At 43.7% G+C, this 21694-nt stretch overlaps 1 protein-coding gene and 1 pseudogene across 1 annotated transcript; one reads left to right on the top strand and one right to left on the bottom strand.

Moving 5' to 3' along the window:
* Window positions 1-4967: 4967 nt before the first annotated feature.
* On the bottom strand, window positions 4968-6192 carry LOC127203011 (sorbitol dehydrogenase-like; annotated as a pseudogene).
* A 693-nt stretch (window positions 6193-6885) lies between these two features.
* LOC127203480 (leukocyte immunoglobulin-like receptor subfamily A member 5) lies at window positions 6886-12130 on the top strand. The gene is made up of 6 exons (XM_051162270.1): window positions 6886-6979; window positions 7303-7338; window positions 7793-8077; window positions 8199-8504; window positions 11384-11434; window positions 11559-12130. The coding sequence occupies exons 1-6, from the start codon at window positions 6946-6948 to the stop codon at window positions 11732-11734; spliced, it is 888 nt and encodes a 295-aa protein (XP_051018227.1). The 5' UTR covers window positions 6886-6945; the 3' UTR covers window positions 11735-12130.
* The last annotated feature ends 9564 nt before the right edge of the window (window positions 12131-21694 follow it).

The raw sequence follows: 21694 nt of genomic DNA on the forward strand, positions 1-21694 counted from the left end.
GGCTTGGTGGTGCATACGTAGTACCAGATTGCTCAAGGCACTGAAGCCAGAGTCTTTTGAGGCTATGAATTCAAATGCAGCATGAATAACTAAGTAAAACTCTATTTTAAAGAATATTTTGCTAAGAGAGTAGATAGTAACATCATATTTTTATAAAATCAGCAACAACAGAAAGTGTAGACTGTAGAAGGAAACTTAAAGGTTAATTTTGTGTTAATTATTTCTTAAGAAATGTATATATCTAATCTTATCAAGTTACTGATGCTAAACATATAGAGATTTTCTCTTTACTTACTTTAAAGTTATTATTATTTTGGTTTTTTGAGACTGGGTTTCCCTGTGTAATGTTGGCTGTCCTGGACTTGCTTTGTAGACCAGGCTGGCCTTGAACTCACAGAGATCTCCCTGCCTCTGCCTACCCAAGTGCTGAGATTATAGGCATGCATGACTGTGCCTGGATCTTTAAAATTATTTTTAATTATTTGAGTGTGTGTGCATGTGAGTATGTGCATATCAGTGCAGCTGCCCTTGAAGGCCAGAGTTGTCGACTATCCCTGGAACTGGAGTTATAAGCAGTGTGAACTGGTGCTGGGAATCGAACTCATGTCCTCTGGAAGAGCAGCCAGTGCTTTCAAAGAAAGAGCTATGTCTCCAGCCCCTTACAGAGCTTTTTTTTGGAAGTCCCAAGTTGTATTTTTTCAAGGAAATAACTCTGACTTTTATTAACCCTTGCTTATTATATACTATGAGCTTATCCATATAGAACAATATGTTATATAATATTTGTCTATACTATTTAATATACTATAATACAATATAATATAATATAATATTATAATGTAGTCTCCATTATAATTTATGATTCTTATACAGAAAAAATGACTTTCCAGGTAAAACACTTAGTTAGCCAGATGCTAGAGCTAAAAGTGACCTCTCTGAAGCTGTAAATACTTGCTCAAGACTATCAAAACTAGCTAAATTAGATAAAAAAAAGTATTTATTTATTTATTTATTTATTTATTTTTATTTTTTTGCAATAAGGTTTCTTTGTGTAGCCCTGGCTGTCCTGGACTCACTTTGTAGACCAGGCTGGCCTCAAACTCACAGAGATCAGCCTGCCTCCGCCTCCCAAGTGCTGGGATTAAAGGCCTGTGCCACCACCTGGCTAGATAAAACAATTCAAAACTTTTCTCCCATATCCTGGGAGTTTCCTGACCACAGTTTCCTGTAGGAGGTTGGTCTGATATATGGTGATGCTGATTATTGCTTGCTGTGTAACTTTGCTTAAGAGACTTCCTGTTTGACCAATAAAGGGCCATCACACCTGGGCAGGGCAAATGCGATAGGCGTGGCTAATGTTCCTGGGCTTTGGGAAACAGAGAGAATCTTGGGAGAAGAGACCTGAGGAGAACAGGAATCAGAAGGCTGTGCCATGGGTTAGGTGGAGGAGAAGCACATGGCTGGCGTAGATGGAGATTTGGTTCAGATGATGATAATTAGCAAGCATATGGGATTATGGATGGGATGCAGCTTGATAGAAATTATTGGAAGCAGATGGCATGGGATTGGGGCATGGTATGGGATACCTGCCCCATATGGGAGGGAGTTTTAGGGAATTAATATCTTCCCTGCCCCAGGTTGACTAAGACTATTTTAAAATATAGCAGGTGTCTGTGCTAACGGGTTAGAAAATACCACCGTAATAATAATTATAGGGTTAATAATAAACGTTGTTAGGCCATACTGATAAATTAACCACAACAGTTTCCTCCCCCTCCTCTCCTCAAAGCCCCTTCCCCTATCCTCTCCTCCTCCATTTTCCCTCAGAAAAGGGCAAGCCTCCCAGGGATATCAACCAAACATGACGTATCAAGTTGCAATAGGACTAGACACAAACTCTCATATTAAGGCTGGAGACTTGATACCCTATGAGCATATACAGGGGGAGGAGGTCCCCCTTAGTCACAGACATAGGGGAGGGGAGTAGGGGGGAAGCGGGAGGGAGGGAGGAATGGGAGGATACAAGGGATGGGCTAACAACCGAGATGTAATATGAATAAATTAATAAAATATATTAAAAAAAAAAAGAAAAAGAAAAAGAAAAAAAAAAAAAGAAAAAGAAAAAGAAAAAAAAAAAAAAAAAAAAAAAAAAAAAAAAAAGGCTGGACAAGGCAACCCAGTGGGAGGGAAAAGGTCCCCAGCTCCATCAAATGGTTCAAAGACAGCCCCTGTGTGCACTGTTTAGAGTTCCACAAGAAGGCAAGGGTGCACAAACATAACATAGACTCAGAAGGCTTTGGTAAGACCCATGCAGGTTCCCTGACTGTCAGTTCAGTCTCTGTGAGCCCCTACAGGCCCAAATCATACTTCCCACCCCCCCCAGATCTAAAGTTCATTTTGCTTTGTTTTGTATTTTTGACATAAGGTCTTTTTAATATGTAGTGTTAGTTGGCCTGGAACTCACTGTTTAGACCAGGCTGGCCTTGAACTCAGAGATCCGCCTGCCTCTGCCTCCCAAGTGCTTCCATTAAAGGCATGAGCCACCGTTCCTGATGCTAACGTTTATTCTCAAATCAAAAAACCTTTAGCACCTAAGTGACATTTTTGAAAAATATAAAATGTCTAACATACCTGAGTAATCTTAAGGAATTTGAAGTTTTAAAGGAAAATATTCTGTATAATGTTTATAGGCTCACATTTTATTCTGAAACACAGACATGGGAATTAAAAATAAAGAGACAGTTAGCTGAGTCCAATAATGTATTTAAAAGTACACTGTGATTGAGGCTGGAGAGGTGGCTCAGAGGTTAAGAACACTGATTGCTCTTCCAGAGGTCTTGAGTTCAATTCCCATAAACCACATGGTGACTCACAACCATCGATAATGTAACCTGATGCCCTCTTCTGGCCTGCAGGTGTACATGTAGACCACTGTATAAATAATCAAATAAATCTTTTTTTTTAAAGTACACTGTGATTAAGTAGGTTTTATTTAATGCAATAAAAATATTTTTAAATCAGAAAGTCTGTACATGTGGCTCATTACATTAAAAAAACATGCTTACTTGGGAAGTACATACAAAGCTTTGGATTAAAATTTAGTATGCTTGTAATTCATAGGCATATGAAAAAAAAAAAAAAAAAAAAAAAAAAAAAAAGAAGTATGCCTCCTTAGTCTGACAAAGACTATAATTAAAAAGGTGTATTTGCTACAAGGTACTAATTCATCCTTTCCCGACACCAGCGACAGAATTTATTATGTGAAGCAGTTTGCCAAAGCTTGGGTACTGGCCATGATCCTCTCCAGCTGTCTTTTTTCACATGTCCTCTACCTGCAGCTGAAGAGGTGGATTACAGACCGCAGCCCAAGTTCCATCACAGTTACTGTGTACTTATTCTTGATTAATTACCTTAAGATCACAAAGGGTGTGGGGCTGGAGAGATGGCTCAGAGGTTAAGAGCACTGTCTGTTCTTCCAGAGGTCCTGAGTTCAATTCCCATCAACCACATGGTGGCTCACAACCATCTACAGTGAGATCTGGTGCCCTCTTCTGGTGCGCAGGTGTACATGCAGGCAGAATATTACATGCTTAATAGATAAAAATCTTAAAAACAAACAAACAAACAACAAAAACAAAGGGTGTGATTTGGACCCAGTTAATTAATTAGGTACCTTTACATCCTGATCGCAGTTTCCTTCCCCCTCTCCTACCCTCCCTTGTCCCCTTCCCTTTCTGCTCAGAGAAGGCGAGGTCTGGAGTGTATATCAAAGTGCATTGGTATGTGAAATTGCAGTAGGACTAGGTACTTTCTCTCTATTGTAGCTAGACAAAGCAGCCCTAAGAGGGGGAAGGGATCCAAAGGCAGGCAACAGAGTCGCAGATCATCCCCTGCTCCAGTTGTTAGGAGTCCTACATGAAGACCAAGCTGCACACCTGTTTCTGTGCATGGGGCCTAGGTACATCCTATGCGTGCTCTTTGGCTGGTGTTAGACCCAAATCATATATAGAAAAGCACTATCTACGATGAATATGATATGATGAGTGAGTTCTGTGATATCCATCCAACAGATATCGCCAGCCTTACCAAGCTATGAGAAGGGGGACATTTTCTGAGAGCCATAATGGAGAGGCACGAGGTAATAGTCACCTGTGAGTGAGCCTGGGAGGGATGCTCATCCTCTGAGTGGGGACTCAAGCCCTCTGGTGGTCCTCTTGTATTAGTTAGGCAGGACTTCAGATCTTAAGGTGGAGGAAGTCTTCTGGTTGCCTAGCCCCTGGTACTGCTCCTTATCATGAATGAGCAGTGTTGGGAAGGCAGTCCTCCATTTTGTAATGACGGAGCTCCTTGGAGTTGAGGAAGAGGTGCCTTTGGGAAGAGGTGAGTGCCCCCATTCTTTCTCCATCTGACAAAAATGTAAGCTGCCTCACATGGGACTTATTTTATTCTCCTGATCAGCTTTTGTCCTGGATCCAGCAAGGTTCTTTTCTTACTCCCCTCAAGCCAAATGACACTCTGCTTGAGAAATGCTGTTCTTTCTCTGAACAGCTGACAACCCTTTATCCAGATGAAAAGATCAGCCATGTGTCCACTTCTATCTTAACGAAGTTGTTTCTTCACAAGTCAGCCCCACTCCCTGGCAGCCACGGTGGAACATGGACAGCAAAGGCATGTTTTGCCCTCTACCTAAAGAAGGTACCAGAGGAAGAAGGATGCTCCCAGCAGCTGTCTGCCAAACTCTGCTCTGTACTAGACTCTCCTCAGTATAAGCATCTCATTCTGGCTACACAGTTCCTCCAAGGTATCCCCACTTCTGTCTTTAAGGCACACCAACTCCTCTAAGGTTCTCTGCTTATGATGAGCTAATTATTTTTACCATTCAGAAGAAAATTCTGCACCAAGAGCCTTCCCTTCCTAGCCATTTAGCCCTTAGATGCTGAGGTGGTGGGCTGAGGGCACAGATCAACTCACATGTAGGGGTTCTGGTCATTGAGGTCACACTTGATAATAACTTTCAGCCCCACTCCCTTTGGGTTGTTTCAAAGGCTCCTGCAGTCTTCTCTAGAGGAAATCTATGAGTAACTAAGGGCCTTACATTCAGCGTCCAAAGCAAGCGTGGAAATTTCCATTAACTACATGTTACAGTATTGAAACACACCTCTGATAGCCACCTCCCACACAGCCTGTGTGCACTAGGGGTAAACTGACCATCTCAGAGCCCTTTCCCACAATCGCCAACGTCCCACCTGAGTGAGTGGTGTAGATGCCCATATTCATGGAGGAGTCTGCTCCTGTGAATTCAGTGTTGACCTCTGGTTTGCTTCCCAGCTGACTTCGCACTTTACTGGAAATTTCCAGAGAGCTCTCTTTGGCAATCTGGAAGGTAAAATACACTCCAACTTTGTTAGCTTTAGCCAACCAAGAGGAAGATAGACCAGTCATCAGTACTTGAGCACCTTCCATCGCCTTTGCCACAAGCAAATTGACTATCCCAACTGGCCCAACTGCACACACAAGAACCTTCTTCCCCAGAGAAACCGAGCCTCGATGGCTGGCATAGATTCCCACAGAGAGAGGCTCAATCAGGACCCCTTCTTCAAAGGTGACACTGTCAGGAAGCTTGTAGCAGAATTTTGCACTGTGCGCACCCCTCTCACCCAGTGCTCTCCAGTTCTTGCGGTCTGTGACTCCCAGTAGAGTCCCTCCCTGTAGAACAGATACAGTTCGCGTTCGGCACCGCCATCTTGGAATCCTCGCTTGTAGCAGAAGTCAACACTGTCCTTGTAGAACCAGCAGAGGTTCCCGCCACGCAGGAGTGTGGCACAGAAGAAGATGCGCGGTGTCGGATTATATCAGTCAGTCTCACAGAATTCATCTATTTCTTGGGGGAACACACCAGGCTCCATGGCAACTGGATCGCCTGATTTTTAGATGTTTCACAATCTCTCCTACTTTTGTGATTGTTCTAGCAGCTTCATGCTCAAGCACCATTGGCCTTTTCAAAATGAAATCTCCAACTCAGCCACGCTGCCAGTAGTGAACGTCTGAGCTGCAGATCCTCACTGAGTCCATCTGTAGTAGTACTTCATTTGGGCCTGGCTTGAGGAGTGGGTAGTTCTCCAGGCGGAGGACCCCAGGTTGCTGCACCACCAGGGACAGGTTCTCAGCCTTAGCTGGAGCCGCCATGTCTCTCTCTCTTGCTTTGAGATGTCAGCTAGACCCGAATGGGGAGCTGGTGGTTCTCTTATTTGCTCATTTAAGTACATTTTTAAGTTACAATATAATTATATCACTCCCCTTTTAATTTTCTCTTGCCAGCTCCTTCCATGTCCCCAACTTTCAAATTGATAGTCTCTTCCTCTTTCATACTTCTACTTGGATCACACTTCTGAACCCTTCATCACATCTTACTTCCCCTTTCATGTTAATAAGATAATATAATTTATAATTAGCTTACTGGAGTCCCGTTAGTGCTGTACATATGTACTCTGCATCCACCTGCATCTTCCTAGAAGAATTTTTTTTTATGGCTAGAAGATGGATTATCACTCACCCCTCCCCCAAGTGCTGTGGATGGATGAGCTGAGAAAGTGGATTCTCCATGGATGTTTTAAGAAAGAAGGATCAGTCTTTAGCCACCCTTCCCTGAAAAAGGCCAGCAAGGGAAAGTAATAGTCTATTTGCTGCTACCCTATGAATGAATGAGCTTAGGAGAGATGATCATTTCTGTAAGGATTTCTGGAGCCCATCCAAGCCACAGCCTTGGGGAAAGCAAGAGACAGTTGCCTAGGGAGGACTGTTTCCCTTCCTGTCCATATTTTGAAGAAACAATCACGTGATGCCAGACATCCAGTCTCTCTCTAAAAAATCTCATACTTCCTGTTGTTTGTCTATCTGGTCAGACACCGTGGTCTCTTCCATAAGTACAGTTGCACCTACCAAGAGATGACCTTTATCTTCACAGCTCTGCTGTCTCTGGGTAAGATTTGAAGAGGAGAAGGGGTTTTGGTGGTTTTTTTTTGAGACAGGGTTTCTCTGTGTAGCCTTGGCTGTCCTGGACTCACTTTGTAGACCAGGCTGGCCTCGAACTCATAGCAATCCACCTGCCTCTGCCTCCCGAGTGCTGGGATTAAAGGCGTGCGCCACCACTACCCAGCAAGGAGAAGGGGTAACAGAGGCACCCAGCCAGACTCTAGCCAAGCAGGGAACTCCAGGGTGCATAGGAGGTTTCAGTGAAAGGAAGGCATGCCTAGGTAGGCCTTTGGGGCCAAGTTCTTACAAGTGTCTTTCCTTTTCTTCTAGGGCTGAATCTGGGCCAATGGATCTCAGTGTTGGCAGGTGAGTGTGTGTCCAGCTGTTCCAGATGAGTCTTCATTGGGGATCTGAAGCTACTGCTGCTCAGTGGGGCTTGAGAACATCAGGTGATACCTGGGGTGTGAAAGAGCTGAAGTATGTACTAGTTTGCATTCCCATCAGCAATGAAGGAGTGTTCCTCTCTCTGCCCCATTTTTGACCACGTCCCCTTGATGGAGAGGCATGGTGGCACTCAGAGGAAGAGACTCGATACCCTATGAGCATATACAGGGGGAGGAGGTCTCCCTCAGTCACAGACATAGGGGAGAGGAGTAGGGGGGAAGCGGGAGGGAGGGAGGAATGGGAGGATACAAGGGATGGGATAACAATTGAGATGTAATATGAATAATTAATAAAATATGAAAAAAGAAAAAAGAGCTGAAGTCTGAGATCTGAGGAGGGTGTCCTATGACTGAGCCCCGCCCCCCTTTCTTTGCAGGGAATCCCCATAAGCCAACCCTCAGTGTTCAGCCAGGATCAGTGGTCACCAGAGGGAACCAAGTGACCATCTCATGTGAGGTGTCCACAGGCTCCCAGGAATACCGGCTTTATAGAGAGGGAGGGCCACATCCCTGGCGCACAAAGAACACACTGAAGGCTGCAAACCAGGCTCAGTTCTTGATCCCATCAATTGAACAACGATATGGAGGGAAGTATCGTTGTTATTATAAGACACCCACTGGGTGGTCAGAGCACAGTGACCCTCTAGAACTTGTAGTGACAGGTGAGAGAACACCTAGCCCCAGGCTCTGCCCTCAGGAGTGCCCTTGTCTCACAGCCCAACATTGGAAGGCAACGTGTGGCCTGTATAAGCCCACTTAACATGTTACAACTTTCTCTCCTAGGACTCTATAGCAAACCCAGCCTGTCCACCCAGTCCAGCATTGTGGTGACCTCAGGGGAGACTGTCACCCTTCAGTGTGCCTCACAGTTGAAATTTAGCAGCTTTGTTTTGCTTAAGGAAGGAGAACAGAAGCCATACTTGATCCTTGACTCAGAGTTTATAAACTCTACTGGACAATTCCAAGGCCGATTTCCTGTGGGCCCTGTGACCTGCAGCCAGAGGTGGATATTCAGATGTTATGGCTATCATGTCAACAGCCCTCAGGTGTGGTCGGAACCCAGCGATCCATTGGAAATACATGTGTCAGGTGAGAGAGCTCCATCATCGACTCAATCAGTTGTTCACAATGTAAGTTCTTGGCAGGGACCCTGATTTTCCTAAGGGAATCCCAGGAAGTAAGAGGATAAGTCACAGCCCCAGAGTGGGGGGGGGCCTGGCATCTGCAGGTAGAATGTGAGGGGACAGGTGTTGGACAGGTGCCAGCTTCTCAATCCTCAGGCCATTTTCCCTCTAGGGCTGTCTAGGAAGCTCTCACTGCTGACTTGGCAAGATTCTCACCTTTTACCCTGGAGAGAACCCAACTTTTCAATGTTGCTCTAACATAGGTTATGAAAGGTTTTCTCTGTCTAAAGGATGAGGAACTAACCTTATGCACTGCCCTAGTCTGTTTTACCAAGTTAGACTCTCAAAGCCAACTTCCCCTTGGGCCCTGTAAGCAGCCCCACAGGAGCTGATACAGATGCTCTGGTGTACACAACATTTTCTTCAAGCAGTCAGTACCTAGTGACCCTGTGAAAATCCTGATTATATCTGAGGAGTCTAGTGGGTCCACTCAGAGACTGAAAATGCACAGGAGCAGCTGAGGGAGAGGAGGTGCTGGCCAGGATGAAGGACGAGGGTCTCAGGACCAGCAGACCAGGCAGTGGGGTGGGATAAGAGTCAGCAAATGCAGGAAGAGATCCAAGTCCTTAGAGACAGGATCACAAAAAGATGCTCAGCATCTCCCACATCTCTGTTCCTCTAAGACAGCTCCCTGTCACACTCTCCCTCCCACTGAAGCCAGGTCCAATGGTATCCCCTGGACCTGGCAGTGTCAATCATTGAAAATGAGCAAGGGGAGAGCAGTTCCTTCCTTTCTGTGTCTAAGATCAGTATCTCCTAGCTCAGCAGTATCAGGTAGAATTCTATAGGAGTGCTGTGCCCTCCCTTTTGAGGACACGTAAAGATGCTGTAGTTTTTGAAACCCACCACCCTACCTGTGGTCACACCAAAATCCCTCTATGGAACTTAAGGTCTGTTCTGTCTGTGCTCAAGGGCTCACTCACTGCCTCTAATTATATGTTTCAGTGAAATTCAGGAAAACTTTATTATAAGGCGACTCTGATGCAAATTTTGAATGCAAAGATGAGAGTGAGTCCGAAGCATCCAGTGAGGGGACCAGTAGGAACCTCCTACAGAACAGGGAGGGTTAATGTGGAACTGGATGAAGTTGTGTGAGGAGAGTAATGTACGTACAGGAAAGGGAAAAAAACCACACATAGGAAACAGGGCTAAAGGTGGAGCTTAGTTGGTAGAGTCATTGTAGGGCTTGCAGGAGACTCTGGCACTAAATAAACTAGGAGCCGTCATTGGTATCTGTAACCTCAGCACTCAGAAAGAGGAAGCAGGAGGGTCAGAAATTCAAAGTCATCCTAGGCCACATAGTAGGTTGAAAACCAGTCTCGGCTACATAAAACTCTATCACACAGACAAGGAAAAAAGAGAAAAGAAGACAGAAGACAGGAAGGAAGGAAAGAAGGAAGGAAGGAAGGAAGGAAGAAAATAAGAAAACCAACGACAGCAGACAGATGTACAGAAAGAAAGAAAGAAAAATAAATAAATAAATAAGTGAATGAGAGAGAGAGAGAGAGAGAGAGAGAGAGAGAGAGAGAGAGAGAGATGAAGGGAGTGAGAGAGAAACAGAGTAGGAAAATAAATTAAGACATTTCGACTTGTCAGGCTTGGTGGTGCACACCTTTAATGACAGGACTCAAGATGCAAAGACAGACATATTTCTGTGAGTTCAAGACTAGCTGGTTTACCTAGCAAGTTTTAGGACATCCAAGGCTACAGAAAGAGATTTTGTCTCAAACAAGCAAATAAAAGCTAAGAAGATTGGACTATTTTATAAAAATATCACAGAAAACCAGCATAAATAAAAACTTCAAATTCTTTCCCTTCTTTCTTTTTTAAATTTTTATTTCAAATTTAAAAAGAATTTCACACATAAGAACTGCATTAGAATTATTTATACCCCTGCCTCTCTTCCTCAAGCTCCTTCAATGTGTATCTTTCACTCTCTCTCAAATCATGACCTTTTCTTTAAGTATTATGCTGCTTGCATGTATATATAAATAAAACCCTGCTGTATATAAATACGATGCTACATTTACATTTTGTGTAGCTCATATGTATTTGTGTATAGGGCTCCCCACTTGGGATTGGATAACCTACCTGGGGCTCCTCTCTGTGAAAGACTGAATTTTTCTCTGTAGCTTCCTAATCTAAGGATGGGAATCTTGTGAGATTTCACCCATCCACACTGATGTGGCAACTGATGTTATCATTCAGTTCTCGTTTAGGCAATTGTGTGTTTTTCTTTTTTTTTTTTTTTTTTTTTTGAGGTCATGGGTGCAACCCCTTGCCATAAATAGAAGATACTATCTCACAGCAGATGTCCTAGTCCTCTGGTCCTTAGACACTTTCTGAACTCTCTTCTGTGGTATTTCCTGAGCTTTAGGTGTAGAGGATGCATTGTAACTGTATCAGCTAGGAACAGACGCCTCACGGTCAGTTGTTCTTTGTATTTTGACCAGTTGTAGATTTCTGCAATGGTCTCTGAATCCTGCACATGAGAGAAGGGGGGGATTTTGAGAGAGGGTCTCACTATGCAGGCCTGGCTGGCTGGAATCCACTACGTAGTCCAGGCTGGCCTCTAACAGAAATCTTCCTGCCTCTGCCTCCCAAGTGCTGGGATTAAAGGTGTGCCCCACCACGCCTGACTTAGCTTTAAAAAAAATTTTCCTTCTTCTAAAATAATAGTTCAGAGGAAGGAGGAAGCAAGAAAACAAAACACAGGACCTAGGAGAAACCCTTTGGTTTTAAGTATTTCGCACATCATACTTTTTTCCCCCCTTTGGTTCTTAGAAGCTGCTCAGCCCCTCGGGACATCACCCAATATGTCAGACCCCAAGACAGGTGAGTGAAAATTTTCATCCTCAGGAGTCAATACAGAAGCTTAAGTCCTGTCCAGGGTAAGCAGACTCCTGGGGTGACTTTCATCTGCCGTGATCTCTGTGACCTCTTTTTCTACAACCTCCAGTTTCACAGGCCCGGGATTACAAAATGGAGAATCTCATCAGGATTGGGGTGTCAGCCTTGGTCCTCGTGTGTCTTGGCATTCTGCTGTGTGAAGCTCAGCACAGCCAAAGACGAACCCAACATGCAGCCAGGAGAGAAAATAGTGTTTCTTTCACGATGGCGAAGACCTGGGAATAAGTCCAAGGACTTCATGCGGTTCTTTTAAATCTGGGGCTTACAGCGGGGAACCATTTTCATAGACTATCCAGGGAGCAAATGTGAATTGAGTGTAAGGAGACATCTGGGTATCGTGGCGAAGAGGTCTTCTAGATCAAATCATGATGCTATCTCTTCACCTAAATGTATACTTTAGCTAATTAACTGCTCTCTCCTCCCACCCCCAGTGACTGGAGGGAGGGATGATCCCATCCCATCAGTCAGGTTTGGGACCTAATCTGTGTATCTTCTGTCCCCCAACCTCCCGATAGGCAACATTTTACTTTATGATATGCTATCCCATTCTCCACCTGCATCATGAGTCATTGTCTTCTCTACTGAAAATAAAAAAGTTGGCTGAGAAAGCAAAAAATAATGCTCAAAAATCAGATTCCAAAATATACAACACGAGCCTAATGTAAATGGTGGCACAGCACAGTTTTTTTTTTTTTTTTTGAACTCTCAGCTTTCAGCACATGTTCTTTGTGTAGTTTTTTTTTTTTTTTTTGAAATATAAAGGCTTGCAAGCAACACATCTGCATTTGAAGGAACATTCTGGTGGGATACTGCTTACATGGATATGAAAACATCATTTTCTCAATAATAATTAGAGAAGAGGTCATGAATTTGAAAAGGAATGTGAGGAGACATAGGAGGACTTGGGGAAAGAAGAAAGAGTAGAAATGATGTAAAATATAGTACTCTTATAATAAATTTGGAAAAACATAAATATCCTTTCCCATAAATTCTGGTATGAATGGCATTTCCTAATTTCAGTATATAATCACACCATAGGCAACTTCGTAACACCAGCAGACCCATCATTTATGTGGAGTCTAAAGTTGATGTGTGACTCGGACATATTTTTAGATTTCAGTGTTCATTGCCTTTACGTAAATGAACCCATCTTGAGCCAGTTTACTATGCCTTTGGCCTAGTCCTACAAAGTCGGTTTTGAAAAAGCCGTTAATTTCTGTGTTATCTGGCACTTGTAATTCTGCCTGGGTATCGGAAAGTGGGTCAGAGGGGAGGACATCCTATTGAGACTTTAGGTGTGAGAAGCCCGGGAGAATGAGGAAATAGAAGGATCCAGAGCGTCCTGGAAAACTACAGGCGGGTCTGGGCCCTGGTGTCCTCCTCAAACTATGGCACCAGTCAAGGAAAATATAGGCAGTAAACTTCGAACCCCTACCCAGACCTAGCCGATGGACAGGACATTCTCCACAGTTGAGTGGAGAAGGAGATCTGACTTTCACACAAACTCTGGTGCCCCATATTTGGCCATGTCTCTTGGATGGGGACGCCTGGTGGCACTCAGAGGAAGGATAATAGGTCACCAAGAAGAGACTCGATACCCTATGAGCATATACAGGGGGAGGAGGTCCCCCTCAGTCACAGACATAGGGGAGGGGAGGTGGGGGGGGAAGCGGGAGGGAGGGAGGAATGGGAGAATACAAGGGATGGGCTAACAACTGAGATGTAATTTGAATAAATTAATAATAAAAAAAAGGAAAAAAATTTTCCTGGGTATCTGAACCTTTAATTCACTTACTGACCTCACTGCAACAGTTAGGGCTTCAAGGGCAAAGCGTAACAACTTATACAGAGAAGGGTTAGCGCTGCCTTCTTCCTGATTTAAGATGAGATTCCTAAGTTATCGTTGTTAAATATGTCAACTTCAGTCTTAACGTATAATCTTATTCTGATAGAAAAACTCTTCTGTCCCTAATCTTCTGCGGATTGGTCATGATCAATAGGTGTGGGGATGCGACAAATGCTATTTTTTTTAATCTACATGAATGACTTCATCCGTGCATGCTTTCAGTGTTTCCTTGCTGATGTAACCGATGGTATCAATTAGTTTCCAACCAACTCATATTTACAAGCCTGTGTAAACCCCTTGTTGGTGGTGTATAAATCTTTTATACGCATTGGATTAAATTTGCTAACACATCTAAGCACTACTAACAATAAAATATCTTCTCACACATGTCAGTCTCATCATGGACAAGGAGGAGCATGCTGGTTACCGTAACACCTTGTCCTAGTTAATTTTCTATTTCTGTGATGAGGCATCATGAACAAAAGCAATGCGGGGGAGGGAAAGGTTGTTTCACCATACAGCTCCCAGGTCACTGATGATTCTGAAAGGAAGTCAGGAACTCAAGTAGGACAGAACTGCAGGCCAAAAGAGAAGAAGAAGAAGAAGAAGAAGAAGAAGAAGAAGAAGAAGAAGAAGAAGAAGAAGAAGAAGAAGAAGGAAAGCAGAGGAGAAGAAGAAGAAGAAGAAGAAGAAGAAGAAGAAGAAGAAGAAGAAGAAGAAGAAGAAAGCAAAAACCAAACCAAATCAAACCAAACAAACAAACAAAAAAACAAAAAACCATGGAGTGCTGCTCATTGGCTTCCTCTTTTTCATTGTAGATCTGACAAACATGCGTGAAAAACAACCACAACTCAGATTCGATATTATTTTGATTCCACCAAAGAAATTAGCCCGTTACATTTTAATTTAGCATCAAACAAATTCTTGGGATGGGCAGAATAAAGCCAGGTCAGTTGCCCAAATATTGCAGGAGTGGTCTCTATCCCAGTTACAGTTAAATTCCTTGATTCCCTTGAAACCTCTTGAGTCAAGTTTCTTCAGTCCGCTTTGGTCTCAGAACTGCTTTCCAGGATCACATTAGCATGTCCTGTTAAGCTTGTTTATAGAATCCAACTTCTTCTTCTTCCCCTTGTTTTTTTTTTTTTTTCCAAGACAGGGTTTCTCTGTGTATCCTTGGCTGTGCTGGACTGGCTTTGTAAACCAAGCTGGCCTCCACAGCAACAACCAACTCTCTGCTACCAGCTTATGCATTACTTTACTGTTGCTGCAATAAAACACCATGACCAAGGTAACTTACAAGAGAGTTTAATCTGGTGCTCAGTTCCAAAGGGTTAGAGTTCATAATGGCAGGACAGAGGCAGCGTGCAGATATGGTAGATGGAGCAGGATGCTGAGCTCACCTCTTGAACCACAAACAGAAAGAAAGCAAACTGAAACTGGAAACGGATCAAGTCTTTAAACTTTCTTTTTTTTTCCTGGTTTTTTGAGACAGGGTCTCTCTGTGTAGCCTTGACTTCCCTGGACTCGCTTTGTAGACCAGGTTGGCCTCAAACTCACAGGGATCCACCTGCCCCTGCCTCCCTAGTGCTGGAATTAAAGGCATGTGCCGCCACACCCAGCTCAAGTCTTTTTAAAAAAATATATATTTTATTAATTTATTCATATTACATCTCAATGGTTATTCCATCCCTTGTATCCTCCCATTCCTCCCTCCCCCCTTTTCCCCATTACTCCCCTCCCCTATGACTGTGACTGAGGGTGACCTCCTCCCCCTGTATATGCTCATAGGGTATCAAGTCTCTTCTTGGTAGCCTGCTATCCTTCCTCTGAGTGCCACCAGGCCTCCCCATCCAGGGGACGTGGTCAAATATAGGGCACCAGAGTCTGTGTGAAAGTCAGTCCCCATTCTCCACTCAACTGTGGAGAATTTCCTTTCCCTTGCCTAGATCTGAGTAGGGGTTCGAAGTTTACTGCATGTATTGACCTTGGCTGGTGCCATAGTTTGAGCAGGACCCCTGGGCCCAGGTCCACCCATCATACTCTTCTACTTATAGGTTTCTAGGACCCTCTGGATCCTTCTATGTCCCCATTCTCCATTGCTTCTCTCACCTAGAGTCCCAACAGGAAGTCTTCCCCTCTTTCCCACTTTCCTGGTAAGTGAAGGCTTTCATGAGACATGCCCCTTGGGCTATTGTCCAGATATAAGTGAGTATATACGATTTGACTCTTTCTGCTTCTGGGTTAACTCACTCATTATGATCATTTCTAGTTCAATCCATTTGTTCACAGATTTCAGGAATTCCTTGTTTTTAATAGCTGAGTGGTATACCATAGTGTATATGTACCACAGTTTCTTTATCATTCTTCTACTGACCAGCTCAAGTCTTTAAACTTTCAAAGCCTATTTCCAGTTGTTGGGAGCCAGACCTACCCAAGGTTTTCTCAGAGGCCCCAATGAAAGGAAAAGGGCAGTATTATTAGTTCTGTGTCCTTGTCCAGTAGCCGACTTGGCAAGGCTGGTCTGGGGCTGGAGCTAGTATCTCTAAAGAGTCAAAGTTGTGGTTTCTGGACACGTGATTTTCTTTCCTGGGCTGTGATGATCACAACTAAGGCATCTCTGTCTGTGGTATTCTGTGTTCTCTATGCCAACACTGTCTGATTTAGCTATCCACTGACATTGACCCAACATCCCCCTACAAATAGCACATATGGTGCTATACTTCTTAAACTTGCTTAGCATAAGCCATCAGCTTATGCAGGACCTCTTGGCCCTCGTCATTGCTTTTTGCCTTCTTTATTTCTTGTTATCTTTATTCCTCAACCCCCAGTCCTCCCACTAGGTGCCTTACCATTGGGGACCCTTATTCCTCTGGGTTATGGCCATCCACTGACATACTTTCTCCAAGGCTACACACCTCAAGTTCTCCAAACAGTGCCACCACCTGGGGATAAATGGTCAAGTTCTTGAGACTATGGAGGTCATATTAAAACTATCATATCCCCCTTCTCTCTAATCTCTTTCCAACTTGATTACCTACCCACGACAAACCACTTCTCCACACTCATGTCTCTTTCTTGCTCCACCTTGCACTTCTGATGGATTCTCAGGAAGGGGGATTCATTGTCTTCAGTTGTGAAGCCCACCAGGGAGTGCAGGCTTCAGTGCACAGTTCCAAACCAATGTCGTACAGATGATCATTGTTAAACTTAGTGAGTCTCAGGCCAGCTAACAGAAATAAACTGTGTTCTAATGTGACTCAGATGCATGCATTGAATGCCTGCAGTTCAGTGAGGCAGAAGAACGCAATGGAAAGAACAGGAGTAGCCTAGCAACTTTGCAATAATTCTTTGTGCTTGAGTATAACTGGGGCATCTGCAGAACTCAAGCAGAGGCTCCGCATGCACTCTCTGTTTTCCTCTTGATTACTGTCTTAGTCACTGCTCTGTTGCTGTGAAGAGACCCATTTAATTGAGGCAACTCTTATAAGAGAAAGCATTTAACTAAGGGATTACTTACACTTTCAGAGGTTTAATCAATTATTATCACAGTGGGGCCACATATGGTGCTAGACCAGCCGCTGAGAGCTAAAATCCTGACCTGCAGGTGAAGAGAATGAGTGACCGGGTCTGGCATGGGCTTTTGAAACTTCACACTTCTCCTTCCTTCCTCCACCCCCACCCCGGTGGTACACTTTCTTCAACAAGGCCACACCTTGTAATCCTTCAAATCCAGTCAAAGATTTCTGCTCCCTTATGACTAAGCACTCAAATATATGCAAGCCACCACAGATATGCACACTGATATTTGGAGGAAGACGTGAGTCCAGGTATGCGATGCTGATTTGACTGGTTGACATGGTGTCAGATCTGGAAACATGCTCCTTTCCAGATCATTCTCCCACAAAGAGCAGAAGCCTTAATGAGTTTGTCAGCCTCAAGTCCAAATAATGCTCTACCCTGGTTAGAAAGATAGATTAAAAAGTCACTATCTACCCATGAGGTCCTCAGGAAACATTCTCAGACCCATGATCCAAATAAATATCATCTGATTTCTATAGCCTCAGGGATGTCACAGCCCCCCCCCCCCCAATAACCACCATTTAAGATATCCAGGCTCTAGTTTGAGCAGACACCCCTGGGCCCTGATCCACCCATCATGATGTTCTTCTTGCAGGTTTCTAAGATCCTCTGGATCCTTCTACTTCCTCATCTCCTATATTTGTCTTACACAGAGTCCCAGTGGGATGTCCTCACATCTGTCCCAATCTCCTTTGGGACACAGGCCACAAGTCATGTAGCTCATCTTACCAGCAGAGGGCAGCACCTGCTTCTTGATGCATGTGGGGAGGACAGTGGAAATGAGTTCAGAGCACCTCAGCTGAGGATGTAGCTCAGATACAGCACCTGTTTAGCATGCAAGACTTTTATGGGACATGCCTTTTGGGCTAGTGTCCAATTATAAGTGCGTATATACCATGGGAGTCTTTCTGCTTCTGGCTTAACTCACTCAGTATGATCGTTTCTAATTCTCTCCATTTATCCATAAATTTCTGGATTTCCTTTTTTTTGTTTTGTTTTTGTTTTTGTTTTTTGCTTTTTTTTTTTTTTAAATAGGTGAGTAGTATTCCATCGTGTAAATGTACCACAATTTCTTTATCCATTCTTCAGCTGAGGGACATTTAGGCTGTTTTTAGGTTCTGGCTATTATGAGTAAGATTGCTATGAACATGGTTGTTGTTCTAACCAAGGACAATACAAGTAGTAAACACCGAACCTGTACTCTGACCTAGCTAACGGATAGGACATTCTACACAGTTATGTGGAGAGCAGAGACTAACTCTGACATGAACTCTGGTGCCCCATATTTGACGATCTCCCCTTGCTGGGGAGCCCTGGTGGCACTCAGAGAAAGAATAGGCAGGCTACCAAGATGAGACTTGATAGCCTGTGACCATAAAGTGGGGGAGGAGATTCCCCTTGATCATGGACCTAGGGGAGGGGAATAGGATGGGGGTGGGAGGGAGGAAGGAACAGGTGGATACAAGTGATGGGATAACAATTGAGTTGTAATCGGAATAAAATAATTAGTAAAAAACCCCACTAAACTGAAAGCCATAATATATACACAGAGGACGTGGTACAGATCCATGTAGACCCTGTGCTTACTGCTTCAGTCTCTGTGGGTTCCTATGAGCCTTGCTTAGTTGATTCAGAGGGTCTTGTTCTTAGGGGACATATTTTAATAAACAATTTTCTTAGACATTCTAAAAAAAAAAAAAAGATATCCAGGCTCACAGCCAAGCGTGGTGGTGCATACCTTTAATCCCAGCACTTGGGAGGCAGAGGAAGGTGAATCACTGTGAGTTCGAGGCCAGTGTGGTCTACATAGTGAGTCCAGGACAGCCAAGGGTACACAGAGAAACAATGTTTCAAAACAAACAAACAAACAAACAAACAACAACAACAACAAAAAACAAAAGCAAGATATCCAGGCTCAGGGACTTCTCACGGTCCTGTACAAACAGCATTGGAGACTTGTACTCACCGGGTGTACCCAAAGAACCCAAACACACCTTATGCAGAGTGCCTGCCAGGGAAGTAACACCAACACTTAGAGAGTCCCGAGTGGTAACAGGAGTCTTCAATTTGGGGCACTGATGGACACAGAGGATTGCAGACCTGAGCTAGCAGAGTCTACCAGGTATGTGCCAGTAACTGCGGTACATGAAGAGTGAACCTTGAATGCAGCAACGTGGGACAAGAGTTGTGCATCAGCATAGATGCAAGCTTCTGGGGAGTTGCTTTTTTTTTTTTTTTTTTTTTTTTTTAAATTTAAATCAGGGACTATGTTGCTATAGCAGTGGCTCAGCATCTGACCTCTCACAGAAGGCACCTCAGGCCACAAGTCATGCAGCTCATCTTACCAGCAGAGGGCAGCACCTGCTTCCTGATGCCTGTAGGGAAGACAGTGTAATTAAGTTCAGGGCACTGAGTGTAGGCTTGTTAGTTCAAAAGGAACATCTCAGCTGAGAACGTAGCTCAGACAGAGTACCTGGTTAGCATGCAAGAGGCTCTGGGTTCAAACAGAGGAAATATTCCATCACTTATTCTCAGGCCAGGGAATCCAGGTACCATGACATAGCAGGGATGACAGGTCATAGGGATATGTACAAGGAAGAGGGTGGTATGTTGCTGGGCCTCATAGACTGTGGGACTATCCCCTTTGAAATGGCTTTGGTATAAAGTCTGAGATATCCCGCTCACTGTGCATTTCCTGTTATGCTCAATGTATAAAAATAATGCGCATAGGGAAATAAGAAGTTATAGATATAGGTCGTGGAAATTATTGATGTTGATTCAAAGAAAAACGCTGCTGCTGTCTTTTGGTCGGTAGAATTTGTGGACCCAGGAGCCAAAGTGGAGAATACTAGGTGGCCTCTGACGATCATGTGACACAAAGGAAAGGTGTATTTCCTGTGATTTCCCCCATATATGATGCTGAGGTAGAGAATCTTCCTAGAGTGGATTTTTTTTTTTTTTTTTTTTTTTTTTTTGGCTAGTGAACACAATAAACAAATATTCTAAATCACCTGGATAAAATGGTGCAAGTTTGTAATCCTAGCACTAGGAGGCAGAGGTGGGAGGATTGACAAAAGTTAGAGGACAGCCTGGTAGCTCTTCAAGAGGGACCCAAGTTTAGCTTTTAGCAACTATGTCAGACTTACTACCACTGCCTGTAAGTCTAGCTCCATGGCTTCTGACATGTACTAAAACTCACATGTGCATATCTCCCTACCCCTTCCCACACATGTCTGTGTGCACCTGCATGTGCACACACACACACACACACATACACACAAATAAATAATAAAAATAAATATTTAAAAGTACTAAACAAGCTGGGCGGTGGTGGTGCATGCTTTTAATTCCAGCACTTGGGAGGCAGAGGCAGGCGGATTACTTTGAGTTTGTTGCCAGTTTGCTCTACACAGCGAGTCCAGGAAAGTCAAGGCTACACAGAGAAACCCTGTCTCAAAAAACAAAACAAAACAAAACAAAAAACAAAAGTACTAAATAAGCCAGATGTGGTGGCGCACGCCTTTAACCCCAGCACTTGGGGAGGCAGAGGCAGGCAGATCTTTGTGAGTTCGAGGACTGCCTGGTCAACAAAGCAAGTCCAGGACAGCCAAGGACTACAAGGGAGCCCTGTCTCAAAAAACCAACCAACCTGTGGCGCCCGGTGGCACACAGAGGAAGGGGATGCAAGCTATCTGGATGAGACCTGATAGGTTGTGGTCGTATAGTGGGGGAAATGATCCCTTTTGGTGTGAGATGTAGGGGAGGGGAAATATGGCAGAAGAGGGAGGGAGGATAGGAATGGGAAGACACAAGCGAGGAGATAAAAATTAGGATGTAATCTGAATAAATTATAATAAATTAAAAAATGAATAAAAGAAGTATCTTCTAATTCAAAAAAAAAAAAAAAAAAAAAAAGAAAGAAAGAAAAAATAAAAACCAACCAATCAACCAACCAACCAACAAACAACAAAACCCCAAACAAAACAAAACAAAAACCCAAAAAAGGCACTGAACAAAAAAACTAAGAAGTAGACAATATCTCAAATGAAAACTGAAGCATAAACTTAATACAATTACAAGAAGAACAAAACAAGCCTCTACTTAACAACATGCATTTTTAGTGTGTTTATGCATGGGTGTTTCTGTATGCACAACCACACGAGAAGGCCAGGTATTCTGTTCTATCTTTCTCCACATTACTCCCATGAAACATGGTTTCTTACTGGACTTGGAACAAGGCTGGAAGCCCCAACAATCTCTCCATCTCCATCCTAGAGAGAGATAGACTAGTACTGGCTTGTGTGGCTACGCCTGGCTTCTTACATGAACTCTGGGGATTCAAACTCAGATCTCCATGCTTGTGCAGCAATCACTCTTAACACTGAGCCATGTACTCAGCACCCACTGTCCTCCCAGATCTGCCCTATGGTGTGGGAAAACAGTCCTTTTTCATTCAGGGATTTTTTTTCTCTCTCTCTCTCTTCTTCTCCCTCTGATCATGATGGTCTACAGATTTCACACATATTATAATCTGTAAATTCTCAGAGTACGGGGGGGGGGGGACATGCAATCAGTCAGCACCTGCATCATGCAACAGCGTGTGCTTCTAATGTTCCACACATGTGTTGTACCTTGGGTTGGGAATCAGTGATGGCTGAGCTTCTGAAAGTCTTAGACACCATAATACCATGGTAGTCACAAATTGCTCCAAATGAGGAAGTTCAGAGATGACATGCTAGTGTCCTAACTGGCAGGGGAAA

Source organism: Acomys russatus, chromosome 19 (genome assembly GCF_903995435.1).
Source record: "Acomys russatus chromosome 19, mAcoRus1.1, whole genome shotgun sequence".
Classification (NCBI taxonomy): domain Eukaryota; kingdom Metazoa; phylum Chordata; class Mammalia; order Rodentia; family Muridae; genus Acomys; species Acomys russatus.

Excerpts from the sequence above, each read along its gene's own strand:
- LOC127203480 (XM_051162270.1), top strand. The coding sequence starts at position 6,946 with ATGACCTTTATCTTCACAGCTCTGCTGTCTCTGG. Across the intron at positions 6,980-7,302 it reads CACAGCTCTGCTGTCTCTGG|GGCTGAATCTGGGCCAATGG; the intron begins GTAAGATTTGAA and ends CTTTTCTTCTAG. Across the intron at positions 8,505-11,383 it reads ATTGGAAATACATGTGTCAG|AAGCTGCTCAGCCCCTCGGG; the intron begins GTGAGAGAGCTC and ends TTTGGTTCTTAG.